This window comes from Triticum dicoccoides, chromosome 3A, assembly GCF_002162155.2.
Source record: "Triticum dicoccoides isolate Atlit2015 ecotype Zavitan chromosome 3A, WEW_v2.0, whole genome shotgun sequence".
Lineage (NCBI taxonomy): Eukaryota > Viridiplantae > Streptophyta > Magnoliopsida > Poales > Poaceae > Triticum > Triticum dicoccoides.
In genome coordinates, this window is record NC_041384.1 from 578,838,810 (window position 1) to 578,864,909 (window position 26,100).

Here is a 26,100-nt window from a genome sequence, read left to right on the forward strand (position 1 = left end):
TTTAAAATGTACTCTCTTCGTCCCAAAATAAGTGTCTTAAACTTAGTACAACTTTGTATTAGAGCTAGTACAGAGTTGAGACAATTATTTTGGGACGGGGGAGTATTTCATGGCGCCACACTTTTTCATCAATTGCAAAGTTTTGTGTGTGTCACATTGACATGGTGAATTTCAAACAATGACACACGATACGGGTATATCCAAACAACGGCCAAAATTAATATACTGATCTACTGGGGTTACCCATGATATTAACTAGATAATACCCCGCGCGTTGCGGCGGGAATTTGTAGCAATGAATTTTTTTGAACAAAATACCAAATATATTATATGCATGTGACAACAAATAATGTACTAATGCAGAAATGTCATGTATGAATTCTCATCACATCAAATGATGTTTCGACCATTTAGAAAAAAAATCAAGCCACCTAAAAAGGTAAATAATAACAGCTTATAACCACCTAAAAATGATAATTAATAACAACTTAACCTTTTGGGTATACCTGTGGTCAGGTTGAAAGGTTTCAATTTCGTAAAATCATCTAAACCAATAAGATGTTCACAAAAGTCATTACAATCTTGGCCGTATTTACATATCACACATATTACAGATTTTTTTGAATTACATAACAATAAAATGAGTATCTTACATTTGTCGATCTTCTGTACATGCATGAGAAGAATTTGGCGGTAACTAAATGTTCTTTCTGAAGTACGATCCGAAAGCTCCAAACTTGAATGTTTCGGATAGACATGACCTAGAGCCCTCAAATGAGAAATAAAAAAAAATCAGTGTACCAAGTTTTTTCTCCACCTCGAATTCAGTTTGAATACTCCTGAAAATATTAGATGGATACCATATGAAACAAAAATAATAATAAAATGCTACCGGTTTCTGTTTTTTTTTTGGAGAAAAGGGATCACACTTGAAACCAAAACTTTGCTAACTTAGCGACTTGTGTCTTCTTAATTTTTTTAATTGTTACTCCTTATGCCTGCTATGATATGGCACTTCAAACTAAAAACTGCAGTTCGCGCTTTGCTGACAAATAAATAAATAATAATGCTTCGAGATAAAATAATCAAATGGGTTGGGCTGTGTGAAGTAAGTAACCATCAGAAGTTAATAGAGACCGATCCGTAGAGAAGGATAAGGATAAGACGTACATACAGTAGTAGTGGGAAGGATAAGAAGGAGTCGCTCATTGTTCTGCTGTGGCGCAGGTGGCCGGATCAGCATGCACCGGCGGCTGTGCAGCCGATGTGGAGGTAGCCCATGTTGGCCGCGGCTAGTTGCTGGATAGCAGCACGGTCCAGATTCTTGAGGTCATCCTCTCGTCGCAGATCTGCAGCCCTGCGCCCCTGCCCGACGCCGCACCAGTGGCTGGTCTGATTCCGGTGGAACCGACCAGAACCAATCTCCCCAACGGCGTCGGAGCTCCCTTGGCCAGAATAGAGTAAGAGACGAAAGGTAAGGACCATGTCTCCACGGCAGTCATCTCGACTAAACACACGGGGATATGGGAGATTGTAGGAAAAAATGACTTGAAGATCAGAGAAATGAATCTGGTACAGAGAGAGGGAGGGAAAGGTCACTGCACAGGGAGCACCCATCTGTCCCCAACCAAACCTCGCAATCTTCGCTACTCCGTCGCTTCGCTCAAGCATAGCCGCTCATACCATGGAAGAGAGATATTTGTAGAGCGGGGGAGAAGAAGGATCGTGAAGGGGAAGAGATTGGGCGGGGGATAGGAATGGCCATGAGGACGCGGATGGCCCGGCGGAGGAGTAGTGGGGAGTCGAGGATAAGAGGCGATGTGTCATCGGTTATAGAACAACAGGAACACGTCGACGGGCGGAACTGTCGCTGGAGATCCTTCGCTACTCTAGCTATTTATATTGGAGGGGTTGTGGGGAGTCAGGATAAGAGGCGATGCATCATCGGTTACAGACCAACATGAAGATGAGCCAATACTAAATTAAATCACACCATTTACTTCAAAAAATCATACCATTAACTGAAACAGAGAAAAAATGAATTGCTGACATGGGTGGGTTGCTGATGTGGAAGGCTGCTGATGTGGATATGCTGCATGTTAAGATAAATAGATTAGTGGGGATGAACTTCTTAAGTATATAGGATTAGACAAACCTCACTTCCATGGCTGGTAGCTTTAAACTGTGGTATTGTATAAAAATTGTGGGTAGACAAGGCTGATCGTGAAGATTAGAACATGCAAAAAAATAAACTGACATGTTCTTCCCAGCCTTCAATGACGGGTGGATGATAAGGTGTACTAGAGTACTCGCAAACATTGAATTATTAGCGGGTGAACTACCGAAGAATGAGTTACTCAGCATCCTAGGCCGGTGGATATAAACTCACTTCTTCGTTTCATATAGTATTACATGGCCTGCAAGTGAAGTACTGAGAAGAAACACGACACAAAGGAGACAATCAAGCAAGAAGGAGCATATGGAGTGGAGCATGTTTTTGAGTGTCTTGGTAGCTATCCGGATGTACAAGGGAATGGGATGCATCGGGAATTCGAGCAGCAGTTGCACACGCTTGCCCTGCAGCTGTTTCTGGCTTGTATGAAGGAGTATGCCCTGGTTCATGCGAGGCCGGTCAAAGGATCTCCCGGATCTCGGTTGTTAAGCAGCCGAAAACTGATGGTCCTAAACAGAAACTCGTAAGCTGAGAATTAGTTCCAGCAAAGACTCCGCATGCTACTGGTCTCGTGCAGGAAACTGACATGACTGTCTGTACACAACAAGTCCATGAGTCTCCTCAAGTGCGACACCACGTGTTAGAATTGCATGAGCTTTTTAACATGTACTCCATCTGTTCACTTTTATAAGACCTTGAAGACATTTCAGACAATGTGCAAAACAATCCATTTTGAGTTGTCTAAAACAACTTACAAAAGTGAACAGAGGGAGCACGTGTTAACAAAAATACTCTCTATTGTCCCAAATTGTGAAGGAACTGAGCAAAACTGATTAGCGAGGGTTCTTCTCATACCCCAAGAAAAAGCTACTACCATTTGATCGATTACAGAAGAAAAATATTTTACTGCTGAGTGGGGAGAATAACTAGCCAATATCACAACAAAATTTTCATGCTTGACTTTATGGAGACCAAGTCTTCTTCGGTGACCTTTTTCCACACGCCACCAACCAGTAACGTACCCCTGAGACCAAAGGTCCGCTCTGGAACATCAGAAATCCCATGTTCAGGTGGCGATCTTGATATCTCTAGGATGCCTTCACCATCCAACTGCTGCTCCGGGTGAGAATAACAGTCGAAAATTTCGATCTGACCATCAGGCTCAAAATTTCCATGTTCTGCTGTGTCATGCTTCAGTTCATCATCAATGACATCAAGGACCGGAAGAACAGCAGTTGAACTATATGAACAAGGTATCATTCCTGGCGGACAGGGGGTCCAGGACTTCGCTATAGACCACCTAGTGCGTTTATCTGGCATGCTTGTGTTGAGCGTTCCCTCAGTTCCATTTTCAGCTGAACACGCATTATCCGGTTTCCTCAACTGCAACTTGAACGCTTCCAGCTTCTGTGTTGCGCTTTCAACCGATTCTTGTCCATTGGACAAGATTCTGGATTCAAGGAGGGTACAATCTTTGGGTGACCTTCACAGGGACAACAAAGGAAGCTTCCTTAGTTTCTCCTTCATGTTGTTATCGCCGGTCATCTTAATCAGCAATAGTGCTATTGCTGCTCATCCACTTCCTCAAAGTATTCCTGCTCATCTAGATTGCCTAGTGTCGGAGAGGTCAGAGGAAAGAGCGAGGGAGAGGCGCATGGTGTCGGCAAGTGAGTGGAATAGGATCATGGAGGAAGAAGGCGAACTCCTGATGCGCCAGCCCCGCGCCGTCGACGATCGGTACGGTATTGAGCGGCACGAGCACGAAGCCCAAGAGCTAGGGTTAGGGTCGCACTGCATTAGGCGTCGAGTAGAGGGTTTTGGATGGCCGCCGACTTGCGGCAACGCTCATGCTCCACATCCCTCTGCAACACGTCCAAGATACTCACGATCCATAGCTAACCCACCTCCGCCTCCACATCTTTCTTTGGTTTGTTGTAGGCAACCCGAGCGGCGGCGGCGAGAGTTAGTTGCGGTTGGAGGCGCTGGAAACCTACAAGTGGGGTTTGTAGGAAAGATCGGTGAGAGGGAGAGGGGCACGGAGACCTTCGCAGGGACAAAGCTCCCTTCCACGGTTGGGAACATTAAACTGCGCTATTGAACGGAAATGATAGTAAGACAAGGACAAGTGTGAAGATTAGAATATGCAAAAAATCTCTGAATGTGTCCTGCCCAGCCCGTCCTTCAACAAAGTGTATGATAAGGTGTACAAGTGTACTCCCAAACATTGAATTACTAGTGGGTGGGTGAGCTACCGAAGAATGAGTTACTCAACATCTTGATCCTGTGGATATAAACCGACTACTTCGTACGAAAGTCCTATTCTGAGCTCGAGCTCAGATGGACCTGTTATCCCAGCCGTTGTCTGGCGCTAAGATTCGCACCAGGAGATGTATTTTACTGCGTATTCTGAGTAGTATGAGATGCTTTTCTATAGAATAGGGCCCACTCACCGACCGCATTTATTGGGACATCCATCATCCAGCACTAGCCGGCTCAGATGGACACTAGCGTCGTGGTCCACGGCTCAGCCGTTACACACCTAACGGTGGCTTCCAGCAAACATTTTTTTAATATATACATGCACTGCATCGACCGCACACACCCTTGCTCTGGAAGATTCACTTTTCTTCCTTGCAGCCTCAGGAAGTGCTGCCACCTATCCCTTGCCCCGACTACCTCGACAAGGTGGTCACCTTCGCCTCGCGCGCGCCGAGCTTGCTCTACAAATGCGTCAGGAAAGATGTAAGTGCCCATCTACCATGAAGAACAATCTTTTGGAGCTTGGATCCCCACTCCGTGTCTGAAGTTAGAATCCATGCAGGTTGAGCTATGCGGGTTCATTTAGACCCACGGACACGTACCTGCCCGAGCTGACTCGCGCAGGGCTGACGCAGCCGTACGTGCTGCAACCCCCCTTGCTATGCACCCGTCGGCTCCCCTTCAGCAGAGATACAGGCGAGACCACAACTTCGACCATAGCAGCCAGGCGGAGATTCAGCCAGCACATGTGCGCATGCAGCCACAGATGCAGCAGCTGAGCCTCCCCCGTGCCGCGCCTCCACGCTGCTCCGCCGACAGCCAGCGCACGACGCTGCTCTTGGCCGGAACCAACTTCATCCTCGTCCTGCCAACTAATCCAACCCTAGTCCTGCATGACAAATCAGCAAACTGATTACACATCCTGGCCGAGATTGTTCGTTTGTAGTGGAGCACATATACTTAACACATTTCTTTTATCATACTTCTGCATAATCATGGAAATTTCAAAACATACTCGGAAAACATTACAATTAAACCTATTTTTTGGGCAAATGACTCCTGAAAAGCTCACCGGATATTCTTCACACAAAACGTTACTATCACTAGTGCCTAATCATAATTTGAACAAATAATTTTTTTACAAACACTTGATCTCCGGCTATGGTGATCGGTCACAACTTTATGTATTTTGCATAGTGCTACAGGGCCTAAGTTTAGATGAAACACACTCGCTGCTGTCTAGCCGCTACATACATTCAGGAAAAGTGGAAAACCCATGCCTTTAAACTAGTTTTGTCTTAGTAAGTTTAGACATTTCCAAAATCAGCAGCACTAATTTATATGGTCAATTACTTCGAACTTCTGTTCATAATAAGCATCAATTTTATAAAATCCAAGGGGCCCTACAGATTGCAATAAGCTGAATATTAACCGTAGACATTTCGAAAATTCAGCAGCACTAGTTTCCTAAAATTCAGCAGCAGTAGTCTGTCATATTAAACCTACACATTCCGAAATTCAGCAGCAGTAGTTGTCCTCCCGTAGTCCTAGTCAATTTCTTAAAATCCAAGGCTAAGGGTTTTACCTTCAAATGCATGCACACAAGTTCATGAAAACCTGGGGACAAGCCAACATTTGAAACTAAACCAGACATGCCAAGCTGGAACACAGTTCGACTTATTACATTACCTAGCCACTGGCCAATATGCAGAGTTACGAAAAGCATGTCAACACCTAAAAATTAACCATGGTTTAGATTACGCCGAAGCTAAAACATGTCACCTACAGGCATATGCCTCAATAGCAAATAAGATAATTGAAAAGACATCATGAGCCCATCAGCTCCTACCCAGTGCATTCCCCAAACTGCATTCTACTTGCCAGCCTTAGTTCCATTGATTTATTAAAATTATTTTGCGGGTGCCCCTCAAACTGCATTCTACTTGCAAGCCACAGTTCTTACATTTGGCAGGCTTCCGAGGTTGCTTAGGGACATCACCACATCAGGGCATTTAGTTTGCTTATGCCCTTGTTTTCAGCATATCGTGCAAAACCTAGTCCTCTTGCTTAGACCTTCATATGGAGCCTTCTCCGTACTTGTCGTTGGCCATCCCATATCTTTCTTTTTCGCTGGAGCCAGCAGTCCTTCCAACCTGTTGCTTGTCCTCGAAACCGAATCATTGTTAGCTAAAACAGCAGTAGCTGCTTTGGCGTTCATGTTTTGTTCCGCCGAAACCAGCTCCATGGGAGTCTGATTCACCACAGCCCCCCTGTCTGCCAGTCTATCCTCGAGGCCAAGACCATCCCTAACTTCTGCATAGGGTAACATCACTGTCAAATTCGACTTGAACAACTCCATCAATTGATTGTAGGCTTCAAAACTAGTGTCGCCCAGCCTGACTAGTTCCATTGCGTGCATGTACATCGTGAAGTTTCTGTACGAAAAAGGGTTGTTCTACATACTGTCCTTCTGGTATTGTATCAGATGAGGTGGCAGAATGTCGCGAGCATCCCTCGTCCATGTCTTCACTATATGCTTAGCTGGTATTTTTTAGCCCTAATGAAACCAAGCATCTCTTCATTATGTGCACGCTTTTCATGAGCTTCTCAGATAAAAATTGTACTCCATTGTATCTGATTTACTAACAACAAATCAGTGAGAGCATCACCAGAAGCCTCGCCCAAGGAGTCGAATGTAATGCCGAGAACAGGTGTGATCACATTTTCAGCCGGTTTCTCTGCAAAACATTTGACAGCCTTGTCGAACGCACTGATTCGATTTGGGCATGGTGTCCTGATTGGTGCAGCAGCACCAAGCCTCAGCCTGCAAACACCAGGCAGTAGGTATGATTTATCCAAATGCATTGTACCAACTGCTCTGAATCCACAAAGCTATAGCTGACTGATTTCTTTTCTGCAATCCAATTTTCTATAATAAAATCTTTGCATCTCTCATATCAAATGGTTTCATTTTAATACAGTTTGCTAACTACTCTGAACCCATACATCTCTAGCTGCCTGATTTCTTTAGTGTTGTCAATTTTATTTAATAAAATAATTTCCATCTGTGATCACATAATTAAGCTTTTCATTATCTGACTGTCTGATTTTCATCTGTGATCACATAATTTCCATCTAGCAGTGTACTTATTCCTCTGAACTCAGCAAACTGCAGCTGCCTGATTTCTTTACCGCACTCAATTTTTCTTTACTAAAATCTTTGCATCTCGCATATCAATGAGTTACAACTGAATGCAGTGCACAAACTACTCTGTTTTACTGAAATCTTTCCTTATCTGATGACATAAGGAAGTTTTTTCTTATCTGAATTTCAACTACGTGAATGCAATGGAGTTAACCCGCTAAACCTGGTAAATTACAGCTGCCTGATTTCATTAGTGCTACCAATTTTTCTCCACTAATTTCTTTGCATCTCTCATATCAGGAGGGTTCAGCTAAATGCATTGTACTAAATACTCTGAATCTAGAAAGATATAGTTGCCTGATTTCTTTACTGATGTCAATTTTTCTTTACTAAAATATTTGCATCTCTGATGACATACGGAAGCTTTTCCACTGACCTCTTATTCCATCCGGGCGCCTGGGGATTCGTCTTCCCCGTTGAGAGCTCGAGCGTCGGAGGGGAGCTATCCCTTCTGCCCGCTGCGGCCTCCGCCCCTGATTTGTGCTTTGCCGCTGTCCGCCGCCCTGTGATGCTGCCGCACCGCATGCTCCGCCACCACTTCGTCATCGGCAACCAGAGGGGCAGGCACCAGGCTCTCTTCTATCTCCTCAAGCACAGCAGATCTAAACCAAGGGAAAAAACAAATCGCTGTCAACAAGCTGACCCAGACGCCCGAAAAATGCAGACAACCTCGCGCGGCGAAGGAAGGATCGATGTACCTGCCGATCGGCTGCATCAAGAACTCCATGTTGGATCGCCGCTGCCGCTCCTGACCTTTATCTCCCAGTCGTCGCCTTCAAATCGCCAGTCGCTTTGCAAGAGAAGACGACTGGACTCTGGATTCAACTCGACTCGTGCGGCGAGACAGTAAAGCGAATTTCCTGATCCACGGATCAGACGGCGGCTCTGATTCTGATCCATGGAACACCTCCCCGACGGCAAACTGCCATCCTCCCCAGCGTTAAATCTGGCTCACTGGACACCGCTGCCGGGGACGTATTTTGGAACAATACCCGATTTCTGGATGACCACCAGCGCTAGGATAAATTAATGGCACACATCCAAAGAGGCTAACCAACGACGTGGATAACGAGCTCATTTGAGCTCGCGCTCAATTACTCCACGTCCTCCTACTTCGTATTGTATTACAGGAGTGAAGTGGTAAGAAGAAAACGTGGGACAGAGGGAACAATTGAGCAAGGAGGGGCGTGTTTTTGTTAGTTGAGTTTTTGAGTGGCTTGGTAGCTATCCGGATGCACACGGGAATATGATGCGTCGGGAATTTGAACAGCAGCCCCACTGGTTTTTCTTGCGGTTCTTTCCGGGTCTGATGCACAGGTACGCCATGGCTCACACGAGGCCAATAAAAGAATCCTTAGGAACCTCAAGAACACAGAGGTGTCAGCACGTCTTGTAGGAGTCACATAGCCTGAAACTGGTGGCCCTAGAGACATACTAGTAAGCACGGAGCTGACGCAAACACATGCGAGAAGACGGCATCTGTCTTCGTGACTTGGAATCGTCAGCTTCTGTCTTCGTGACTTCAATGGGCTGTGCAGAAGACGGCATCGCCCCGTGCGAGAGTTCGTGTCAGATGAGCAACGAGATGTCCCCATAGTGGATACTTTAGTTGTATCCGCCAAAGAAAAGAAGTTGGACTTTTGCACTTGATCTCCTTTTTGACAGCGCCCAGAAACAGATTTATGTTACTCGCACTGAAAACATTTTAAGTGATAACAGAACAAAATCTCAATTCAGGTCAAAGAAAAAAATTGTCTCTGTTATCTAAAATAGTGAAGAAACTGAGCAAAACTGATTAAAGAGGGTTTTGTCATGCCCCAGTAAAAGCTAACGTTTGATCGTTTACAGAAGAGAAATATTTTACTAATGAGGGGAGAATAACTAGCCAATATTACAACAAAATTTTCATGCTTGACTTTATGGAGAGCAACTCTTCTTCGGTCAGCTTTTTCCACACGCCACCAACCAGTAATGTACCCCTGAGACCAGAGGCCATTTCTGGCATATCAGAAATCCCATGTTCAGGTGGCGATCTTGATATTTCTAGGATGCCTTCACCATCCAACTGCTGCTCAGGGTAAGAATAAGAGTCGAAAATTTCAATCTGACCATCAGGCTCAAAACTTCCATGTTCTGCTGTGTCATGCTTCAGTTCATCATCAATGACATCAAGGACGGGAAGAACAGCAGTTGAACTATATGAACAAGGTATCATTCCTAGCGGACAGGGGGTCCAGGACTTCGCTATAGACCACCTATTACGTTTCTCTGGCATGCTTGTGTTAAGCGTTCCCTCAGTTCCATTTTCAGCTAAACTCGCATTATCTGGTTTTCTCAACTGCAACTTGAACGCTTCCAACTTCTGTGTTGCGCTTTCAACCGATTCTTGTCCATTGGACAAGATTCTGGATTCAAGGAGGGTATCTTTCGGTGACCTTCGCAGGGACAACAAAGGAAGCTTCCTCAGTTTCTCCTTCATGTTATTATTGCCGACCATCTCAATCAGCAATAGTGCTGCATCTGCAATGCATCTTTCACCTATAGCGGGCAAACTCAATAACTTCTGCAGAAGTTTTGCGAGACAGAAACGAGGGACCGCATTCCTGTCCGAAGAGAGTACTCCTATCTCGTGGACAAGTCCAATACGGCCGGAATCCTTTAACTCTTTTATGCTTGTGACAATCCATAGAACCAGGGAGCACAAGTTTTTCATTGTTGATGACTCAGCTGGCAGGCATACATATGATCCACCTATACATATAACGAAACTAATAAGACCAGTATATCTGTACAAACAAAAGTCTACAAGAGCCGTGAACGGAAATGCTAGCATCAAGTTTGAATAATGAAATAAAACATAGCAAGCCATCCAGTCCAGGATTGTGATGTGAAGCAAATCATGGTATAAATCAAGGAAATAAGGTTGCAGAGATGGTAGAAAACTGAAATTAGGACACCCAAATATCAGGGCAGTACCTTTGTGTTCAAGGTCGTTCCTGGCCTCAATCATTTCAATTACCGACTTTAGTAAGCCAAGAAGCACTCTTGGTTCTTTTTCTGATAGTTTTGTTATAATGGTTTTCATATCTCCATTTGATATTTGATTCTGAATTTGAACATCAGATGAGTGATTCACATCCAAACTATCAGATTGATGTATATCGCTGTTTTCAGAGATTTCTGGGGCATCGAGCTGACAAAACTCCAAAAGAACAGAGACAGCCTCAGTGGGACATGTATAGTAAAGTTGACGTACATATTTGATGGCATTTAAAATATGTTTCTGGGAACCTGCAATTTAGAAAACAAAACTCAATTAATACTGAGCTATGCTGATCATGAGATACACTGGGCTGAGAGAGAGTTATAATTATAAATAATTCTGTCATAGCTTGAAGCACTACCGAAAGTTTTGTCATAAATACTACAAGTAATTGATATTCATGTCACTATCAGGTGGTGGAAAACAAATTAACTCGAGCATATTCACAAAGCAGATCAATAGATGGCAGCAAACAGATGACGACAAGAACAGTTATTCCAGCATTAATATATGTAATACTTCTGGGCAGTTCAGATTAATGGAAGATATCACTAACTCAATCCAGATTTGGTAATCAAGAAAGCATTAGTCTCTTACTGAACACAGAAAAATCTGAGGGCAAACCAAAGCAGAGAAGACCTATTTCTGACAACCCATATCCCAAAGAAACAGAACAAGCCCAAGTGCCAAGCTTAATCAGAGTTCATGCTACAGGATGACGATACTCACGTTTCCTTTTGGAACCTGATTTTGCACTTTCAGAATCTTTTCCCTTCAGCGACTGAGCGATGTCATGCAATACTGAGTTTAGTTCTAGTCGAACATCAGGAATTGCACTAGTCTGGGAATCCCAGTAATTACACTTCAACCAATCAAATGCCTGAAAGTAATCCCAATTTGTTAAAGATGCAGAATCACTGACAAAACATACCAGCAACTCTAAAAATTATGTTATTTGATTTAATACCAAAGCCACCATCCAGAGAGAAATAAAATAATTAGCTAGATGTCCTAGAAATACTAATCAATCAACTCAGTGTACTTTAATGGCTGCCAAACGTAGCAGTCGCAGAGAGGGGATGCCGCGATGTGAACTCTCTGCATGCATGCGATATATATCTTCATTAGGACTGAATTAGAATAGTGCAAAATAATCTAGATGGAATAGACAAAAATTACTAACCATGACGAATGTCAACGAGAATTCGTGGTACTCCAACAGTCTCAGCTAAATCAGATATTGAACGACCAGTTTCCTTGTGCGGGCTCTCCATAAAACCATTTACAAGCCTGGGAATAAGATTAAACAAAAGTAGAAAATAAGCCTTGTACATAGTCATCGCTGTTGAAGTCTTTCCCTGATCAGGCATACATTCAGTTTTTAATCTCATTAGAGCTCTACAGTACAGAAATAAAAAATAATAAAAGCAAGAATTTGCAGTAATGTTGATATGTGCATCTAGATTGCAGTGTCAGTAACTACTTGGTGCTAAGTTGGGCACTCTTTCCTCTGAGACATGAGGCTGGTACTGACCATAGCAATGCATTATGCATAACTAATACAAAGACTCGGTTTGACATTGTTTTGGATTATGATAATATTATCTTGTTGAGACACTTGTGTATTTGGATAGCTGTGTACAATCAAGTTGCAAACAGATGGCTCCAAACATATGTGAGGAAAGTGAAACTGCCGGCTTACAAAATTTATCTAACTTGTATGATATACTAAATTAGCCTACCCCAACTTCTTTGGGACTAAAGGCTTTTGTTAGCCTACTCCAACTTGTATGATACTAAATAGAGCAATATATTTTTCACAACTTTCTTTCACAGCAGCTTAATGGATAAGCGCAGTTCCGGCAGCAACCACAAACTGAGCAGAAGAATACGATGGAAGTGAACAACATATGATAATTTTGAAATCAACTATGGAAAAACTAAAGCAGAGCAACTTTGGTCAGTGCCACCAGGGTGGTTGGTTAGATTTCGTGCCGTTTTGGCATCCATCAAATACAACAGACCGGTGTTTTGACGCATGTTCCAGAAAAATGGGACCACAATATATTGACACCAAAGTATGTTCTAGACTTCTAGCGGCCTTCTAGTTCAATTGCATCAGGACGACTATGATTAAGCTCCTGATGATCTGCAGAAGTAAACTATGCTCTTTCATCAAAAACTCCTATTCAAGAAGAATTCTGAACCACATGAAAAATATGAAAAACAGCTTTAAGAACATCAACTCACGAATACTAATTTGTTCTCTAAATTGCTTGCACAGTCCACCTCTCTGCACAACAAGATGTGGCACCCATTCGAACCGACCTGATAAAAGGCGTCGTCTCTCCTTTGGCACCGTGATAAATCAACAGTCTATTCATTTTTCAACACATAGCACCAGGAATTTCCTCACCTGATGATTGCCATACTGTACAGCAAGGCGAGCATCTCGTCCGACTCCAGCTTATCATCCGAAGCCACTCCATTCCTAGAGGAAAATTTTCTTTCACATATATAACTTCGTCCCAAATCCATCCACACGCAAGAGAAAAAGGTTGGAACTATGCATCAAAACAGCATACCGGAAGAAGGGATCCCGCAGCCTTATCTCGAAGAGGGCCGCAGTGACCTCCACGGGGATCGGGAGGCAGCCCCTGCTCCGCCACGCGGCGATCTGCGCCAACGAAAGAGTCAGATTTCTCACCACTCGCCTGATAATTTTGGGGGGCCTTCAGGAAGAGGATACCTACCCTGCGAAGAGCGGCGCCAGGGTCGGGGTAGGGGGAGAAGATGGCGTCGCGGACGAAGCGCCACTCCGCCCAGCTCGACCACGGCACCAGCTTCCGGGCGGTGGAGCGGCCGCCGCCGGCGTCGCCTGCATCTTCCGCCGCCTCCATGGGAACCGAGCCGAGGCGAGCAGCGAGTCCAAACCCTACTAAACCCACCGGTGGGGTAGCGCCGTTTCGCTTGGGGGAAAAGGCGACGACTCGCTGCCAGGGTGGGGCCAAGGGTGTGTGTATCGTTGCGAGCGACGAGCAGGGTGCTTTCTGCAATTTGCCCGAGCCGCTGAGGGCCACCGTGAAGCTGCGGCCGTGGCCAGCCTCCGTCCACATGGCCTCCCCGGCCGCCCCTCGTCGGAGGAGAGGCGGGCAGGCGGCCGCCGCCGGAAGGCCCGCGCCGCCGCTCACATTGTCCGCTCCACCCTGCACGATACCAACATGTGAGTACCCTAGCCTGACCCCACTGTGCCAACCAAATTGCAGTTTCAGTTTGTGCGCATGCTGTAAATTCGACATTCAGATGGTAGGATGCACAACTTGGAGATAAATTTTCACAATGAGGATTAATTTAATAATTTTAACCAAATTGTTTTTGTAATTTGGGGATAATTTTTTTTAGAACGTAGACGCTGGGAGCCCACCCTTAGGCTGGCACCACCGGCTCCCTAGCCGCGACATAAACCTGGTGAATACGGACTTGGGCGTGCTTCATGAGATCAGCGTCCTTCGGCTTCACCAACGGACTCCATTGCTGCAAGAGGAAAGAGCATTTGTAGATAATATTAGCTGGGTGCGTCGGGAACTGTCCTTCGATGGTAAATTTGTTGCGTGTCAGCCACAGGGACCAAAGCATCGCGCCAATGCTAGTCCACAACACCCTCTTGCCCTGGCCCTGGACCGAGTCCAGGAGCGCCACCAGTTCGTGCGAGGAGCGCGGATCCCACGAGACCCCGGCCGCCTCACGCATTGCACTCCAAGCAAAACGCGCCAGCGGGCAAAGGAAAAAGACATGGTTCGCGTTCTGTGGCGACCCGCACAGCGCACACGGCCCAGAGGCCGGGCCGTTCCTCTTTGCAATGTTAACAGATGTGGGAAGCCGATCGCGTAACAGCTGCCAGAGGAACACTTTGATTTTCAGAGGGACGCGGGCTTGCCAAAGTCCTTTAGCCACTGTCTGTACCGACCCTTGGCACAGTTTGTGGTACAAAGACTTGACGGAGAACTTCCCGGACGCATTGAGGTGCCAGGAAACCCTATCTCGTTCCTCAGTTAGCGTCACGGGGGCTACGAGTTGCAGCAAAGCCTCCCACTTTGCTGCTTCCTGCTCGTTCAGGTTACGGCGGAAGGCAATGGCCAGGGGATGAGCCAATGCCTCTGCCACTCGCTGGTCCGGCGCCACAGCTAGAGCATACAACTCAGGGAACACTTCCCAAAGAGGGCCTGTGCCCACCCAAAAATCTAGCCAGAATCGGGTGGAGCGACCATTACCGACTTGGAACTTAGCACCTTTATCAAAAGCGGGTCTGATGGCCTGTAGGTCTTGCCAAAAGGGGGAGCCCCTTGCTTCCCCTTCAAAGAAATTCCCGTTGGGGAAGTACTTGGCCCGAAGGATGTCAGCCCAAAGTCCAGTCGCTCCTTGCGAGAGTTTCCAGATCCATTTACACATGAGCGCTATGTTCTGTAGTCTGGTGTTGGTGATCCCTAGTCCTCCCAAGGATTTGGGCCTACATACCGCAGCCCATTTTACCATGTGGTATTTGCGCTTAAGGTCCGACCCCTCCCAAAAAAATCGTGCCCGCGGCGTGTCCAACTTGGCATGAACCCCTTCTGCCAATAGGAACATCCCCATAGCAAACAAGGGGAGCGAGGAAAGACTCGAGTTGGTGAGAACCAGTCTGGCTGCGGAGGACATAAATTTGCCACGCCACGGGCTCACCTTCTTCCCCGCCTTCCCTGTTAGTGGTGCCCATTCGTCTATCGTCACTCTACGTGGCGCTAGAGGCAGCCCCAGATACGTAAAGGGAAATCTTCCCACTTTATAATTGAGGAGGTCTGCGATACGGAGCCCCTCCTCTCTGTCAATCCCCATAGACAGAACTTCACACTTGTGGAAGTTTATTTTTAGGCCGGACATCACTTCAAAACTTAACAGCAGGGCCTTCACCGTAGCGATGCCGTGGTCGTCTGGTTGGAACAGTAGCAGAGTGTCGTCTGCGTACTGTAAGTGGGAGATCCCCCCTGGGATAAGGTGGCCAACCACACCCTTGATATGGCCAGCCGCGGTCGCCCTGCGCAGCATTGCCGCAAGGGCGTCTACCACGAAGTTGAACAGGAGCGGGGAGATGGGATCGCCCTGACGCAGCCCCCGCTTGTTCCTGAAGAAATTCCCTACTTCTCCGTTTATCGAAATAGCAGTCTGGCCACCCGAGACCAGCTGCATAATCCGGTGCACCCACATGGCCGAGAAGCCTCGGCTAAGAAGGACCTGGCGCAAAAAATTCCAATGCACGCGGTCGTAAGCTTTTTCAAAGTCAAGTTTTAGTAGAATAGCCGGTTCGTTGGTGCGTTTGAGCTCGTGGATGATCTCCTGGAGCGCAAGAGAGCCTTCTAGAATGTTTCGACCGCGTATAAAAGCCGTTTGGGTGCGGCTGATTGTGCGATGCGCAATCGGGACCAAGCGGGAGGTAGTGGCTTTAGAACATATCTTGAACGGTACGTTGATGAGCGCGATCGGCCTGAACTGGCGGATGTTATCTGCCCCGGCCACCTTAGGGATCAGCGAGAGGAACCCGAAGTTTAGCCTAGAGATGTCTACCGTCCCGTGCATGAAACCGTTACACACGTCAAAGATTGGGCCCCGAAGAAGCGGCCAGAAGTGTTTGAACATGGCAACGGGCCAGCCGTCCGGGCCTGGCGCAGAATCTGTCTTCATGCTCATGAGAGCCGCATCAATCTCCTCGGGTAAGAAGGCTAGTCCCAGCTCCTCGTTTTCCCGTTCTGAGAGAAGCTGTGAAGGGTCCCAAATGTCAGCGTGAACCCCTGCACGCTGTTCTTCGCTCGTCCCCATAAGATTGATATAGAAATCATACACGTGCCGCGAAATGGCCTCCTGCGTCAACAGCAATCCTTGGTCGGATCGCAAGCGGAGGATCGCACATCTGCGCCGTCTCCCGTTGGCGTAGGCGTGGAAGTACTTAGTATTCGCGTCCCCTTTGAGGATCCACTTTAGGCCTCCCCGGCGCCTCCAGTACTCCTCTTCCGCCCGCAGCAAGGACTGAACTTGGTTCTCCAACGCGTAGCGTCTAGCCCACTCCTGTTCGGAGAACGGCCGAGTGTCTGCTTGCTGGTCAATACTCGCGATCTCGGCTAGAATACCCTCTCTTAGCAATCGCGCTTGCTTGCCCAAGTTGGCTCCCCAGCCCTTGAGGCAAGCCCGGAGGCGGCTCCCTACCGCGATCCAGAGGTCCATTGGGCCCCTTTGGTAACCCACCTGGCTGACACAAGCTGACCACTTTTCCCTAAAGAAAGAGTCAAAGTCAGGATACTCGAACCATGCCGTCTCAAAGTAGAAACGAGGGCTGCGGCGAATCCTTTCCACCCCTGAGGCAAGGATAAGTGGCACATGGTCCGAGCCGATCCGGGTCTCTGCTACTAACGAACAGAGCGGATACAGCAGTTCCCATTCTGGGGAGATGAAGACTCTATCAAGCACCGACCGCATAGGGTCCAATTGCTTGTTCGTCCACGTGTAGCGTGCGCCCGACCTAGCTACTTCCTTAATAGCCATCGAGGCGATCGCATTGTTGAACATGGACACCCTCGTCCAATTGATGTTATTGTTGTTTTTATCCGCACCCGAGCAAATAAGATTAAAGTCGCCCCCACCACTAGGGGCGTGAGCGTGTTGCTCACCGCAAGAACCTTAGCTTGCAGTTCGGCTAGAAACGCGGCCGAACGCGCGTGATCTGCTGGCCCATAGACCTGAATCACCACCAGCTCCCTCTGAGTCTGACGGTGGCGAATGTGGCCAGCCAGGAAAAAGGTGCCCGCATCCCACGCGATCACCTCGTATATAGCTTGGTCGAAACCCAAAAGCATACCTCCGGAGTGCCCGTTTGCGGCAAGGTGATACCAGGAGAATCTTTCCAGGGGGTCTATAGATAGTAGGTCGTGGTGTCGGAAATCCGATTTAATGGTCTCCTGTAAAGCTACAATATCTATCCCTTCTTTGTGCATGTACTCCTTCAGTTGAGATCTCCTGCCCGCGTGGCCGAACCCACGAATATTCCAAAAGATGGCCCGCATCTAGATGATTCTATTCCGGAGACGGATGCCCCTTGAGGACACCGCTTTGGCCACTCGCCTCGCCTTGACCCTGCAAGGTGAAGGAGGGGGGGCAACCCCTGTTGCCAACACCACCTCATTGGGCCGAGACGTTAGAGCTTGCGAAGCCCCTGCCTCCTGCTCTATCTAAACTGCACGCGCCGCTGCCGCTGCAGCGATCGCCGCTTGCGCCTGTTCGGTCGCTCGTAACAAAGGCACCAGCTCGCGCATACCCCCAGAGAAAGACGCGTCCACTCCACTCTCCCGTAACACCTCACCCAAATGATCGTCAGAAAAGGACTGCAGAATAGTAAAACGGGGGGAGGGTTACCTGATGTCTCAAGGTTCTTCTGCGCCTGGATGAGCTGGGCCCGCTGCATCGCCGGCAGGCCAGCCTTTGCGCCCCTGGAGCGCGAGCTGGAGCGGACCGGAGCCGCTGCCACCGCCTTGGACCTCTTGGCCTGCGCAATCGGGGCCGCCTTGGATGCCTCCTGGAGCAGCGCGTCGCCAATGGGCAGCGCGGTGGGAGCGGCAAGCGCCATCACCGACTGCCTCGGCGTAGGCGGCGCGCCCAGCGACTCCATGGGCCTGATCCCCTCTGTGGTCACCTTGCGCCCCGCAAGCTTCTTCATCTGCCGCACGGACCCACTCTTGCTACCGTCGTGCCCACCCGAAGCCGGCGAAGCAACCAAGGATGGGATGACGGTGCTCACAGACAGCAGAGTCGGCGTGCGATCTCCCGCGGGCACTCCAGTGTCGCAGGAGGCTGTGTGCCCCTTGTCGAGCCCGGACGGAGCCTGGAGAGTCACCAGCTCCAAGTTGGAGCCGTATTGGTTGGCCACGTCCGTCTCCATCGGCCCCATCGAAGAAGCCCGGTCTTGACGCGGCTGGGCCGGTGGCGAGCTCGCCCCCCTGATGCCAAGCTTCTCCCATGCCGCCATGTCAATGGAATCATCCTCCATGCTCGCATCGGGATCCTTGTCATGCTCCTTGTCCTTTTCCTTGTCGCCCGGATCCGGGCTCTTGTTGTTGCTTGGCGGTGGAGGAGGGGGAAGTGCCGGAGCCCCGCGACGAGGTGCGAGCTCCGGCTCAAGCTTGATGAGGTAGCCTTCTCCGTTGAGCCAAAGCTGAACCGATCCTCGCAGCTTCTCGGGCTTGCGACAGGCGAAACGCATCCTCACCGGGCCGGAGCGGATCAAAGACAGCTCATCTACCACCAGCGGGCGGCCCGGCATCGTCAGTCCGGCCATGAGGCGATCCACCTTACGGTGCTTGGAGGGAATGCCCCAGAGCTTCACCCAGACCTCGGGCATCGTCTCTCCTTTGGGTTCGTCTGCCATGGCGTCGCGGATGAGAGCGGTAATGTTGTTGAGGGACAGAAAGATCTTGCCACTGCGGGTCGCCATGCGCAGCATCGCCGGGTCCGGGAAGACCACGGAGAAGCAATCTTCATCGACCTGGGCCACCTGCCAGTCCCACTCTCCCTCAAACAGATGTGGCAGCTCCACCTCCAAGATCTCCTTCGACAGCACGCCCGGGGCCGCAGAGAGGATGGCGGCATTGACCCCGAAACCGCTCTGAGCGTCGTCAGCAGCTTCGGGGAACTGCAGGCAGAAGAAGCCCCCTCCTGGGATGGCATGGCCCATGGTCTGGAGGAGCAGCGGCTTGCCACGGGAGGGGCAGCAAGCCGAGACATGGCCCTCCTGAGAGCAGTGGATGCAGAGAGGCGCGAACTTGCAGGAGCTCTGAAAGTGCCCCGCCCTGCCACACTTGAAGCACTCTCTGTCGTCAGCGTCCTCCACCGGGATTGGCTCGGCCTACGTGCCCTTCGACGACCCCGCCTGTAGCGAGGACGGCGGCTTGGAGCCCGCCGGCCCCGCGGCCTTGAACTTCTTCTTCGACGCGAAAGGGTCGCCGATCCGGTCGCCTTGGAACTGCGGCATCTCCTTGATGCGCTTGAGCTCGAGTCCCTTTCTCTTGTGCTCTTCTTTCCTCCGCTTCTTGCGTTCCTGGTCCTTCACCCACCACGCCGGCGGCGGCCCCCATCCACCCGACTCGCCGTCGCGCGCCGCGCCATGCGCCTTGGACCGCACCTCGCGCTCTCGGCCGCGCTCCGGCACCGCAGCAAGAGGAGGGAGGGGGCGCTTGTCCAACCGCCGCTCGCCCTTGGAACCCATGGCCACCACCTCGGCAAAGGAGCGCACGAGGGGCGGCGGAGGGGGAGTGGGGAAGAGGGAGCGAGCAGAGTGACCGAGACGGCGCACCTCCGATTTGGTGGCTGGAAAACCTAGCGACGGATCTAGGGTTCCTCTGGGCAGCCACAACCACTTAAGTACCGGAGCCTCTGGGCTTGGGCCATTTGGACCGGGCCGGCCACCCACAGGCCCAGTGGGAGCCTGGCTGCACAGCCCCTGACGGACCGCCCGCGCGTGGGCTGGATCGGGATCCGAGTGGGCCGAGCAGCCTGGGATCCGCCCCGGCCCACCTGGCCCGCCAGCGCCAGGGCACCAACCCTAGGGCCTGGCAAATCCGACGCTGTCGCCGCCTCCCTGGCCGCCGCTGCCGGCGCAGCAGCCACCCCTGGGCTCTGCGGGCTCGCCCGCAGTAGGAGCCCGACCTCTGCCTCCGGCGCAGAGAGGCCAGCACCCTGCCAACGCGGAGACCTCGACCGGACCGCCCGACGCGCCGCTCCGACCGGAGGAACACGCCGGCGAGGACCACGGCCCCCGGGCGCGAAGGCACGCCGCCTGCCAGGATGAAGCGAGCCCCCGAGCTCCACCGCCCTGGCTACGAAATCCCCGACCGAGCTTAGGGACGGGCCACGGGCCGTCCCCTCCCCGTCGACGACCGCGACCTCCTCCGCATCTGAATCCTCTGACTCCTCCCCCACCAGGGCCCAAAAACGGCTGCCGGACCAGTCGCTAGCGCCCACCGGCGCGTCACACCGCCCCTCCCTGGGCGCAGCGCTCGCCGGCGTCACGCCGGACTTGACCAGCGTCCACTCCGCCGCGCCTTGCCGGCCATCCACCGCTTCCCCCGCGTCGCCCCCTCCGTCGCCCATAGGATCGCCTCTCCGTACAGGAGCCGTTGGGGACATCCGGAACCCTTTCCCATGAGCAATGATTTGGGGATAAATTCTCATAGCGTGATCTGGAAACCTCCTAGAATGTCTCACACATGGGCGCTACCATGCTTCGGACTGAGATCTAGTTTGTACTTAGAATTCTCCCATGCAACCTCAGTTAACCCAGATAGCTGATAAGTACAAGTGTGAGTATTCAGCATGTGTACATTTTAGTGCACTATTACACTCATGGTGTACTTTTAGTACACTATTACACTATTAGATCTGTAAACAAGATATCTACGACTTCATAACACTACTTCTTTTCATGGTTTGTACTTTCTAGTACACTATTACACTCGTGGTCATTAATCACTTTCTATAGTAGTTAATTACTATCACCAAGCTGCAAAGAGATTTATCAAAAGAACTAATTCGCAGTATGTTTAATATTTTGATGGTCTAGTTTGTTTCTTTCCTCCTAGTTTGGTTAACCACCCTATGACTGTTGCGATATATAAACTCGAACTGCTTGCTCATGAAAAAATCATCGTCACATCAGTTTAGATATTTAATCACAATTGCAGCTTGCAACAGAAATTTAACTCTTTATTGAGACTAATATTGGAAAATATATACTCCCTCCGCCCAAAATAAGTGTCTCAAGCTTGGTACAATTTTGTACTAAAGCTAGTACAAAGCTGAGACACTTATTTTGGGACGGAGGGAGTATATGATTGCAGTATCAATGTCATTATGAGAAAATGTGTCACCTTCTATATCTGCTCAAGCACAATAACATCCCCATCAATCTCGATGTCTCTGATGTGAGCTATCTTGACTCGGTCCTGCCCACCTTCTTGGCATCGTTGCTTAATTTTTGGGCATTGATTGATGTAAAGCTCCTTGAGCCCCCTGGGCAGACCTTCTTCTGGCAAGCTTTCAAGCTCACGACAGTTGGAGATATGTAGTGTTTCAAGTGAGGAGACTTTATGCAGACCAGGAGGCAAACACTGGAGGTCATCACAGCGTGATATATCTAAGAACTGAAGTGTGTGAGGTAAAAGCTCCAGTGGAAAGTTACTGATGTCAGGGTAGTCAGCAATTTGGTAGTCAGCAATTTGAAAATGCTTGAGACGAGGAAGGTATTGTAGGCCATCTAGAAGTACATGTGCTAACAGAGAGCAAGATACTAGACGGATTTCCTCAACTGAAGCGGGAAGCAAGCCTCGCTCCAGGGCTGTCCAAGGTACCAGGCAAGGGCACTCGTAGATGTGCAGGAACTGAAGTGATGTAAGTGGACGGAAACACTCTTCTGGTAGCGAAACAAGCTCTTCACAGTGGGCTACTGTTAGACTCTTGAGGGCTGTCAGATTATGTGAAAGCAAGCCTACACGCAGAGATGTTAGATTCGGGCAACCATTGATGTATAGAAATGTTAGAGAAGACGGACAAGCTTCTTTTTGAAGATCTGGAAGTGACTCAAGTCCAGCTTCATCTATCCTCAGTGTTGTAAGTGTTGGTGGAACAGGGGGTAACTTCTTCAGCTTTGGGCAATTGATGAGACCAAGTTCAGTTAATTGAGGGAACAACTGATCAGCATCATAAAAAATCCACTCTCCCAGCTTCGGCATATCTTCCAACAGAAGCTCTTCTAATGCTGGAAAACATTTTATTTGCCCAAGTCCTGTGAACTCGCGTCCAATTTGTGTCACCTCAGTTGCTCCTGCTATATTGAGATTTTTGAGGAAAGGAAGTTGGCCTAATGGCGGGAGAACTGTGCATCTGCAGTTGCAGATATGTGTGGTTTGCAGATTAGGAAGAAATGAAGTAGCAAGCCAGCTCGGGAACCTCGCCCCTGGAAAACCTTTAACCATCAATTCCTTGAGATCGATATGTGGTTGAAGGCCTTCCAGAACTTCGTCTTGTGGATCTGAAGGAGTAAGTTTGCAGTCCTCATCCCATATAAAGTGTAGAGCTCGAAGATGTTCTTTGGTTTTCAACTTCGCACAAATTGCATCTTGTTCATCAGCCACATTGTTGAGGCCACGAATGGTAAGTTTTCCTTGCAGCTGATCCATGTTTCTTAACTCTGTGACGTTGTGTCCGGGGCGCTTCAAGACAACAAATTCTTCTAATTCCTGTAGGCAGATCAAATTTCCAATTCCTGGTATCCTTGACAGTAGCCTTGTGCTTCCCTCTAAGTGGCGCAGATTAGTGAGCTTAGTGATGCCATGTGGCACTTCCCTTAGTGAGCTGCAGTTGTTCAGCTTCATAATTTGCAAGTTATAGAGCTTGACAATAGATGCTGGTAATGTTTTTATTTCAGTGCTGCTGAGATCTAGGAAGCGAAGTTGTTTCAGATTCCCTATAGACTCTGGTAATTCCTTAAGACCTCTTCCATGCATATCAAGAACTCTAAGGAATTGAAGTTTCATAAAGACACCATCAGGGAACCGAGACATCTTAGAATTGTATCCATGCATGAGAATTAGTGTTCTTAACTTCCTAAACCCATACAGTGGATCAAAATGCTTGGTCCCGGCACCGGTGCATGGAAATGAAAGATGACGGGTCTTTATGGCATTTTTGTATCTTGTCCCATCCTCAAATCGCTCGCAGTGTTCCATGGAAACTGATATAGCAAGGTCATGCATTGCATCATGCATCACATAGTTCTCCTTGTAGGGCTGGAAAAAAGACCTGCTTACTAGCTCATTAAAATCTGCATTACCAGAATCCTCCGGTATCTTCTTTCTAGATTGCCTGATGAAACCAAGTGCTAGCCAAATCTTAACCAACTTCTCTTTACTGAATATATAATCTTTTGGATACACGGAACAGAATGCAAAGCACTGCTTCAGATGTGGTGGTAAATGGTTGTAGCTTAGCCGCAGAGCTGGCAATATGTTATTTTTGTCTGCTGGTAGCTCCCATATATCACTTCTTAGTATCCCCTTCCACTCCTCTTCATCTGCTTTGCAGAAGAGGAGGCTCCCTAATGCTTTCGATGCGAGAGGCAATCCCTTTAGCTTCTTCACAATTTGCCTTCCTATCACCTCCAGCTGCGGGTATGTGCTGCAGTCACCATCCCTGAATGCATGGCTCTTGAATACGGACCAGCTGTCATCATCCGATAGTTGCTGTAACTTGTAGGGCTCTAGCCCTCCCATGATTCTGCCAACATTCTCATTGCGTGTTGTAACCACTATCTTGCTTCCAAGCCCTCCTGAAATTAGGGCTGCTCTGTAGCTGAGCCATTTATCATAGTCTTCATTCCAAACATCGTCCAAGACAAGCAAGTACCTCTTGCCCCGCAACACTCTAGAGAGTGTTTCCTGTAGCATATTCATGTTGGTGCTAGGAAAGGATTGGTCATAGGCAGCAGCCTCAAGAGTTTCTTGCGTTAGCTTTCTCCCGTCAAAACATTCAGACACATAGATCCAGATCCTCAACTCAAAGTGTTCTTTCACTCTGTCATCATTGTACACCATCTGCATAAGAGTTGTCTTACCAAGCCCCCCCATGCCAACAACTGGAATAACACAAACATTGCAGGAACTGTGCCCATTATCAGATAGCATGAGCCTCACCATTTCCTCTCTGTCTCCCTCCCTGCCAAACAGAGCTGAACTATCCACAAGAGAGCTTGACTGTGGCCTCTCCGGCGTCTCACGCCTGCTCATTTCACCCAACATCTGGAGCCCAATCGTGTTGCGTTCTCTTGCAATTTTATCCAACCTCTCCAATATCCCGCTAATCTTACGCTTTATCCTGTACTGGTACAGATTCCTATGCAGGAAGGAAGAAGGGGAACCGACACTTGCCTTGGTAGAGAGTTTCACCTTCCTCTTCTTCAGATACATAATCTTGGCTGTATACCTGTCGAGCAGATCATCCAGGTCGTATGCGACGTCCTTGAGCTTCGCTAGCCACCCCCGCACGGACGCGTCTGCCAGCTGCTTTGCCTCGGCGTCGTCGAGGAAGGCCTGTAGCTGAGAGAGAATCTGGGAGAGGCTCTCCAGCTTGCTATGGATGCCCCTGCAAGATTTGAAGTGGTCGAGAAGTGCTTCAGACAATTTCTGGAACAGGGTTTGCATGAAGGCTCCTAAGATTGCCTCTGCTGCCATGGGAGCTTTGTTTCCTTGTTTTTCAGTTGTTTGACTGTGTGAGAAGGCAGAAGGGGAAGAAAGGCTGAAAGGAGTAGACACTGGTGAGGACTGAGGACCATGTGCTTTTGGGGACGTGTTGACTTGTTCACCCGATGGTGCTTGGCCATTTCCATGCATTTTCCTTATCCTGGGCATCAGTAGCAACTAGCAAGTGATGAATTCTCTTCCATGTGAAACCAAGCCAGAAAGGTCTTCTGAAAATTTCAGTTTGAACTTTGCAAGCGTGTCTCTCTGGTTAACTATGCCTAGTCATGTTAGGTGAAGGTTCTGCTTATGGTCGTGCAGTACAGTTCATGAGACTCATCTTCAACACAAACGATTAAATAAGCAGGAGAAGAACCATCCCCTGGCTTGGAGATATTTAACTGCTCCTTTGGACAGAGAGCCTTTGGTGGTGGATGGTGGATGGTGTATGCTGTACCTAACTTTTGGCTTTCACACCTCACTATCTGCGAGTGACAGGACCTAATCATTGAGGTTCCTTTCAAAGTGACACTGAACAAAAATGAAAAACAAGTGAGCAGTTCTATAATTCTAAGGGCCTCTTTGGTTTGCGAAATTTCAAAAATGCAACACAAGAATGGAAAATACAGAAATTTGGTGTCATGGCATGTTAAATAAATCCTATATGAACTGAAAACACGGGAATATGTAATAAAAATTATTTGGCTGCGCCATAGGAAAAGCAGGATCTTTTCTAAATGTTTAGGTACGTTCCACAGTTGTCAATTTATACAAATATAATGGGAACCAAACATATATAGCCTTATTTATGCCTTGTGCAAAGATGTGTTCCTTCAATATCTTAGTTGTAGATCCGATTTGTTTAACGAAATGACTGCCATGGATATACATAAAACTTTTCATGGGGATGCTGCTGTTGTTTTACTTTTGGCACTTTCTGTGAAAAAATAAACATTCTGCTGATCAATGTTTTTTTTTTGAGGGAAATCAATGTTTCCTCTAGGCTTCAGGATATGATGCCTGGAGGTGTTAGGGTGTGCTTGGTTCAAGCCCAAGTTTACGTCATCAAAACTTGGCTTGCCCAAGATACGATTCACTATACCAGAACTTTGTT

At 48.4% G+C, this 26,100-nt stretch overlaps 2 protein-coding genes and 2 long non-coding RNA genes across 7 annotated transcripts; all 4 read right to left on the reverse strand.

Annotated features, from left to right (window-relative positions):
- Positions 1 to 514: 514 nt before the first annotated feature.
- On the reverse strand, positions 515 to 1,855 carry LOC119269325. 2 transcript variants are annotated; one of them, XR_005133561.1, is made up of 2 exons: positions 1,175 to 1,855; positions 515 to 839 (listed from the first exon to the last, which is right to left on the reverse strand). It is a non-coding gene; the product is annotated as an uncharacterized LOC119269325 (long non-coding RNA). The 2 variants fall into 2 exon arrangements; XR_005133562.1 differs by having other exon boundaries at positions 1,171 to 1,855.
- Positions 1,856 to 4,529: 2,674 nt separating this feature from the next.
- LOC119272204 lies at positions 4,530 to 8,613 on the reverse strand. Of its 2 annotated transcripts, XR_005134710.1 has the most exons (5): positions 8,336 to 8,613; positions 8,014 to 8,239; positions 6,396 to 7,256; positions 5,035 to 5,321; positions 4,530 to 4,893 (listed from the first exon to the last, which is right to left on the reverse strand). It is a non-coding gene; the product is annotated as an uncharacterized LOC119272204 (long non-coding RNA). The 2 variants fall into 2 exon arrangements; XR_005134709.1 differs by lacking the exon at positions 6,396 to 7,256.
- A 737-nt stretch (positions 8,614 to 9,350) lies between these two features.
- On the reverse strand, positions 9,351 to 13,886 carry LOC119269327. The gene is made up of 8 exons (XM_037551125.1): positions 13,434 to 13,886; positions 13,266 to 13,357; positions 13,097 to 13,171; positions 11,864 to 11,970; positions 11,723 to 11,778; positions 11,410 to 11,560; positions 10,614 to 10,928; positions 9,351 to 10,388 (listed from the first exon to the last, which is right to left on the reverse strand). The coding sequence occupies exons 1-8, from the start codon at positions 13,794 to 13,796 to the stop codon at positions 9,529 to 9,531; spliced, it is 2,019 nt and encodes a 672-aa protein (XP_037407022.1). The 5' UTR covers positions 13,797 to 13,886; the 3' UTR covers positions 9,351 to 9,528.
- LOC119269326 (disease resistance protein RGA2-like) lies at positions 13,756 to 25,157 on the reverse strand. 2 transcript variants are annotated; one of them, XM_037551124.1, is made up of 2 exons: positions 21,624 to 25,157; positions 13,756 to 13,886 (listed from the first exon to the last, which is right to left on the reverse strand). In XM_037551124.1, exon 1 carries the CDS (start codon positions 25,155 to 25,157, stop codon positions 21,627 to 21,629), a length of 3,531 nt encoding a protein of 1,176 aa, XP_037407021.1. In that variant the 3' UTR covers positions 13,756 to 13,886; positions 21,624 to 21,626. The 2 variants fall into 2 exon arrangements, with proteins under 2 accessions (XP_037407021.1, XP_037407020.1); XM_037551123.1 differs by lacking the exon at positions 13,756 to 13,886 and adding an exon at positions 14,112 to 14,214.
- Between the last annotated feature and the right edge of the window lie 943 nt (positions 25,158 to 26,100).

What these genes read in the sequence shown, in the direction of transcription:
- LOC119269327 (XM_037551125.1), bottom strand. Translation starts at nt 13,796, where the DNA reads ATGTGGACGGAGGCTGGCCACGGCCGCAGCTTCACGGTGGCCCTCAGC. An exon ending in CTGCGGGATCCCTTCTTCCG is followed by an intron (nt 13,172 to 13,265) that starts GTATGCTGTTTT and finishes ATTTTCCTCTAG; the next exon opens with GAATGGAGTGGCTTCGGATG. An exon ending in GAACGACCTTGAACACAAAG is followed by an intron (nt 10,389 to 10,613) that starts GTACTGCCCTGA and finishes TTATATGTATAG; the next exon opens with GTGGATCATATGTATGCCTG.
- LOC119269326 (XM_037551124.1), bottom strand. Translation starts at nt 25,157, where the DNA reads ATGCCCAGGATAAGGAAAATGCATGGAAATGGCCAAGCACCATCGGGT.